Consider the following 6,439-nt stretch of genomic DNA (forward strand, 5'->3'; position numbering starts at 1 on the left):
GTTCTCGAGTAATTCCAGTTATGCGACTCAAATAGAAGGTGAGAAAAACAAACAGTTGGTTTACTCCAAATTGGAGCTCAACAAAAATCGCCTTTTTTTTTTAATTTTTCACACATGAAAGAAAAATGAAATATATCCCTCATGTAACGAAAAAAACTCTCTCTTTTCATTTGTATCCTTCTTAATGTTTTTATGTGTCTACTTTACGTGGTCTAATAAGTTGACACTTGTTCTTTCATATGTGTGCAGCACTTATTACAAATGCTGCCTGGGGAAGCAAAAAACAACAGTTCGTCCAACTATGTGATAAGTTTTGGAAGCGACGGGCGAAATAATGAAAAAAAATATGAACAGGTCATAAAAAGATCAAAAACAAAAAGGACAAATAAACAAACAAATTGTCGCATTTTTTTTGTGCCAAAAATACGGCGTTGCTTTTTTTAATTTTGGCATTATCGCAAATATTTTTTGTCACGAAAAAAAAGGAGGCACTCACTTGCTTGCGCGTGTAAAGTACTCCTTCCCTTCGCCCGCTTTTACACACATATTGGGGAGAACGAACAATTCTGAAGTAATCCATTCAGATGTTCACCTGTTCTGTTTTTATGTCGCCTTAATAAGCGCAACAGAAGATCAAATAGTAGACAACTTTGTGCGTTTATTTCTTTTTAAAGAAAAGCCAATTTTCACTTCACACATGCTGACGTGACACAGCATGCACAATTGAGGCAAATAAAATTTGGCACTTAATTTTTGTGGCCTTAAAAAAGGATACAATTTTTCTGTGTAGGCCACTTTTTTGGTTGCCCTCCCCAAGTGGAATTATTAAAAAAAATGGGAAAAAAGCAGGAGTCCTTTTCGCTCCTCCATGCATGTGATATTTTCATCTGGTTCGTTTTTAAAATTGAAAGAAGTATGATATCTGCACCATATTTTAGCAAAAATGTGAATAAGGAGAATCATTACCGAGGTACACAAAAAAAAAGATAGCTGGGTGGTGACTTACGTTTGTGTACTTACCCCAAGTGGTTTCTTTTTTTTGGGGGGGGGTTAAAAGGATAAGAGGAAGTGCGCTCGGGAGGTCACAAAGTCGATAAAACGGTTGTGGGTGAAATGGCGACATGGTCACACAGTAGCGCTGTAACGCGGCATCGCTGTATCGCTGTATCGCTGTAACGCGGCAAGGTTTACAAAAAAAAAAAAAAAGCGCCACTGCTGTGCGCCTCTCTGGCCAACTTCACGCCAAGTTGAACTTATACTTGTGCGTGTTAAACGCGATCTCCGATTTGTTCCTCTCAACTTTTGTGATGTCATAAAAATCCAGGGACTTTATTTGGGGCAGGTAGTGAATAACGAAAGGGCTGCAAAATGGAAAGGGGGGGACATCACAACCACTGCCATATAAAAAAATGAAGCTAAGCGGAGGAAGTGCGTGATGAGACTGGGTGATGAGACTGGGTGATGAAACTGCGTGATGGAAGTGCGTGATGGAACTGGGTGATGAAACTGCGTGATGAAACCGCGTGATGGAACCGCGTGATGAAACTGCATGAAGAAACGCGTGAACGCCGAAGACGCCCTTCGCATGCGCCCATTTTTTACCGATAGAACTTTCCGTAGACATCCATAACGGGGTTATTCTCCACAGTGAGTTTTTTTAATTTGGACAGAGAAGCCACCTTCTGAATTTCGTTTATACTCTCTATCTTATTTGAATGCAAGTACAACACTTTTAGGTTACTTAGGCAAAGCAAATGCTCTCCCACTTCGACCAGGTCATTGAATGATATGTCTAGACAAATAATTCCGGAGTAGAGGTCGCCTAACATTTGCATGCCCTTCTGTTGGTAGATGTAATGTAGGAGGTCCTTTAACAACTCTGTGCTTTCCAATTTGTTATTATTTATGTTTAAAATTTTTTTGTTTGTAGAAAAATTTATTTCTTTATTATTATGCTTGTAAATCATTTTGTTCAGTTCGTGTACATCTTTTTTTTTGTAGTGAATAATTTCGTTTGTGCCTGCCCAGATTTTGGCTGTTTTTTCAAGGCTGATGTATTTTTCCACTCTTTGGCTCTCTTCATTGTTCACGTTTTCGTTGAGGCTTTTCCTTTTTTCCGAGCTGTCCGATTCTTCATTGGACTCTCCGCTCTGGGGGGAGGGTTCATCATGTAAACAGGGGGAGTGAACAGGCGAAGTGAACAGGGATAGTGAACAGGGGTAGTGAACAGGGGTAGTGCAAAGCATCAACTGAAGTGTTGCCCCTCGTGGGGGCTGTTCACCCGTTAGGCGTGGCGTCCGAGAGGGTGACACCGCCGCATCGTTGCACCACTGCACCACTGCACCCTACTCGGATGGCACCTTTTTTGTTCTTTCCCCGCGCTCACTTTTTTACCTTACCAAAGAATCATTCGCCTCATAATACCTGAGCGCACTTCCGTACTCCTGGTAAATCGACCCCAGCGAATTCAAGCTATCCATTTTGTCCAGCGGGGAGAGGCGATCAGTGGTGAGAAGTGATGAGCAGTGGTGAGTGTCGGTTTGTAAGTCCACCCCCCACACGCTTGCACTAGGCCGAATGTCGATGCTCCGATGGGCCCCCTCCTACACAGGGAACTGCTCTAAATTCTTCCGTTTCACCAAATAAAAATAAAATGGTTCACTTATGGGGGAAGAATAATTAACGTCATGTTCACGTGGAGTGCATAACGATCTGCAAAGAGACGTGCTTCGAAATGCACACGCTCGGGGTCAACCTCTCCGCTTTATGTTTCGCTGAGCAGGAAGTAAAAAGGGGTAAAAACGACAAGGGGAATGGAGAAAGGCGAGAATGCACGCCTTGGAAATGATATGCGGTTGGGGTGTCATTCCTTCGCAACGCGGAGAAGCACAAAAAAAAAAAAAAAAAAAAAAATTATTACGAACATTGCGTGGAAAACGAAACATTCTCACAGACGCGCATTTGAGGCAAATAAAGACACAAAAAATTTAATTAAAAATATTTTTCCCCTTTTTTGAAGCGACGGAGGGGATCGCTAACAGGGTAAAAAAAAAATAAAATAAAATAAAATAATAATAACAATAATAATAACAATAATCCAATGGAGGGAAAAAATGAAAGAGAGTGAAGAAAACGCTTGTTCCCACTTCTCGTATTAAACTTAAAAAGTGGCTACGGTACTGTCTCTTTTCACCCGCTTCAAATCATTATGAACAACAAAAAAAAAAAAATCGCATCAGGATTTTGATAACGAATAAATGAGGGGGGGATGGAGAACTCCTCGCAGGGGCACGTGTGAGTGAGGTCCTCCAAGTGGGACCACGCCGCGTTTGCCACCCCAGGGGATGATGCAGCTCTACACACACTTCAAATATTTACTAAATTAGCTCCTTCATTTGGTTCCCTTGGATCCTTCATTTGGCTCCCTCGGCTCCTTCACTTGGCTCCCTCGGCTCCTTCGTTTGGCCTCCTCGACTCTTCAATTTACAAGCTTGGCCTTCTTCAGGAGCTTCCTCTTGATTTTTTCCGTCTCTTCAATATTTTTGAGTTTCACCTCGATGGGCAAGGGGATCTCCGTTATGCCTGTGATGCAGTTTAGCTTCTCCTGGTTACTGACAACCGAGCTTTTAACTTTTAGGTGATCCGACAGTTTGTACAGATCCTTCACGGGGTCATGACCTGCGTGGGCATCGCCACTGTAATCGCCATTGTAATCGCCATTGTAATCGCCATCGTAATCACCATTGTTATCACCATTGTTATCACCATTGTTATCACCATTGTTATCACCATCGTAATCACCATCGTTGGTACCAACGCTGACAGCGTCGTCGGCGCCACTTTTGCAGTTGCTCCGCTTAGCTTCTTGGTAAAACTGATCCATATTTTTTCGAATAAAATTTTCTATGTGTGCCTCTTCGATTTCCTTCTCCGTAACATTTTTGGTGAAATGTTTTTCGTGCAATTTATTTTCATTTTCTTCATCCTGTGTGGTTATGTTATCATTACTTAAGTTGTCCGCATTTATTCCCTTCTTTTTTAACCTCACATATTGTAGTAATTTTAAGTTCTGGGATGCTTTTAATTTATTTAATTTCCTTTCTTCCTCATCCTCCTCATCTTGGCTGTTATGTTTTTTTTTTTTTTTCCACTTCCCGGGGGAGGGGCCACATTCAATTCTTCGTCTTTCCCAAATGGTATTCTCCTTTTCCCCTTCCCATCCATTCGGACCTTCCGCTTCTTAATCATCTTCAAAACACCCCCCCGGGATGGTACAGGTTGTGATAAAAAATGTGCTACAAATTGTGGTACAAAATGTGGTACAAAATTCGGTACAAAATGCGGTACAAAATTCGATACACAAAATGGTACAGAATTTGGTACAAAAGGCGGTACAGAAGGCGGTACATATTGTGGCGCGAAATGGGCTCTGCGGCTCGTTGCCTTACGCGATAAGATGCGACCGGTGAGATGCTATGTTGAGCTGTGCTATGCTGCGCTGTGCTATTATACTGTGCTATGCTGTACTGTGCTACGTCATGTGTTTTTTTTTTCTTCTCAATTTTGTGCGTCTCGTCTAGTGCTTCATATCCCCTCGGTCCTTAACGAGGTGATCCTTTACCAGCACCCGCTCAAACGTCAATCACATCGGGGGGGAAAAAAAAAATTTCACCATTAAAAATGCATATATAAATTAAATACGTGTCACAATGGTTTCTCATAGGAGCGGGGAAGGAGCACCTGGTGATCACCACGGTGTTTCGCGTGTGGTTTCTCCAACTCCGCGGTTGTGTTTAACACATATATATAATATATATGTACACGTCCGAATGACTTATGCCATCAGTCGCTGCACGTACGACAAGGACGCGGAAAATTAGTCCTTCCGTGGCTGTACGTAAATTAACGTGAACCCCCTCGTGGAGAATGTTTTATTCATTTTTTTTTTTTTTTTTTTTTCTCTCTCTCCTTTATTTGCAGAAACACAAAATAAATAGCACCATATAATGCGTTTGCGTGACATAAAATTGGCTAAATGCGCGGCATTTTTTTTTTTTAATTTGTTGGTAATTCTGATAAGGAGAAAGGACTTTCGGGCAATTGGCGCGTGCAGGGAAGTCGCGCGGGGGTCCCAAAGTTGTTCCAATTTTATTTTCACCGCGCAGGCAGCACGCGCACGTAAATATACCGAGGGGAAAAAAAAAAAAAATTCCAAACATTGCAGCACAAAAATTTGCACATTTGTCCATTTAAAATGGCAGAATAATTCTCCGCGTCTGTTCCTTCTATGGATGTAAAACGCATCGATCGTTCCCCTCATCCACCACTTCCTTCCTTCCTTCCCCCTTTTTTTTTTTTTAAGTTATACTCACCACGTTAACTACAAATTGGACTCAATGTTCCCATGTGCCATATGCGCATCCCAAATGATCACCTGTGCATGTGAAGACGCACGAAGTGAAAGAAATGGGAACAGTCGCCTAAGTGCGTTTATGCCTGTTTATGGCCGTTAATGCCTATTTATGCCTATTTATGCCCCCTTATGCCCATTGCTATGCTACCAACTGGGGGTAAAATAAGAGGCCACCATAATTTTTTTTTTATTTCCCCACCCACACACATTTAGCATACGCTTAATTATCATTCACACACGGCTGGTGAGTGAAACAAGTCGATAATTTTATGTCTAATCGTTTTTATGCATACCATTCGGGTCGTGAGAATGTGTTGCGCTTCTTACGCCGTCCGAAAATTGGAACATCTTTTCCAAGGGAATTCGTTAAACACGTTTTCTTCGCTGCGAAAGCAGTTTGGTGAGGGTCATTGTTAAGGGAAATAATGTCAAAATGTATATGCATCCGGGCGGACACACACGCACATGTTCAGTCTGACTGCATAAATCGTAAGACACCTCCTCAAATGGTTACCAAACAGAATGGCAAAACTTTTAAAGCAGTTCTGAGTGGTTGCTTTATTAACCACAGGAAGGGGGGAAAAAAAAAAAAGACCGACAAATAATTGCTGCACTGCGTGCCTCCCCCATTTGGATAATTTTTTCCCTCCAAAAGGAAAAAGTGAGAAAATGGGGACGTCCTAAATTACGATACGAGCGTGTGCATACGAATGCGCCCCAAGCGGAGCTCGCCGAAGTTCTCACCATTCACACGCGCCCGTTTGGCAGAAAAGGAACGAAAAAAAAAAAATGATCAAAATAAAATATATAAAAATCACTGAATGTTCACACAAAAGTACATAATTGAAGCCCCACTTCGCCTCTCCCCTCGATGCGCTAACCCTCGTAACTGCGCATAATGTGAAAAGTCGAAAAAAAGAAACAGACGCAGATGGATGAGAGCGAACAAATCGGAGTCACTGAATGGAGGAAGAAGTATAACTTGAAAGAAAAGAAAAAGGCACAAAAAAAATTTTAGCAAAAAAA

At 41.7% G+C, this 6,439-nt stretch overlaps 2 protein-coding genes across 2 annotated transcripts; both read right to left on the reverse strand.

Moving 5' to 3' along the window:
• Positions 1 to 1,237: 1,237 nt before the first annotated feature.
• PCYB_124670 (leucine-rich repeat protein) lies at positions 1,238 to 2,480 on the reverse strand (the record flags this gene model as incomplete). Its single annotated transcript, XM_004223800.1, has 3 exons — positions 1,238 to 1,361; positions 1,603 to 2,150; positions 2,400 to 2,480. The coding sequence occupies 3 exons, from the start codon at positions 2,478 to 2,480 to the stop codon at positions 1,238 to 1,240; spliced, it is 753 nt and encodes a 250-aa protein (XP_004223848.1).
• A 998-nt stretch (positions 2,481 to 3,478) lies between these two features.
• Positions 3,479 to 4,150, reverse strand: PCYB_124680 (hypothetical protein; the record flags this gene model as incomplete). The annotated part of the gene is made up of 1 exon (XM_004223801.1): positions 3,479 to 4,150. A coding segment is annotated over one exon (672 nt), but the record flags the coding sequence as incomplete, so codon positions are not given.
• Positions 4,151 to 6,439: the final 2,289 nt, after the last annotated feature.

The sequence above is a fragment of the Plasmodium cynomolgi genome, chromosome 12, assembly GCF_000321355.1.
Source record: "Plasmodium cynomolgi strain B DNA, chromosome 12, whole genome shotgun sequence".
NCBI classification, from domain to species: Eukaryota; Apicomplexa; class Aconoidasida; order Haemosporida; family Plasmodiidae; genus Plasmodium; species Plasmodium cynomolgi.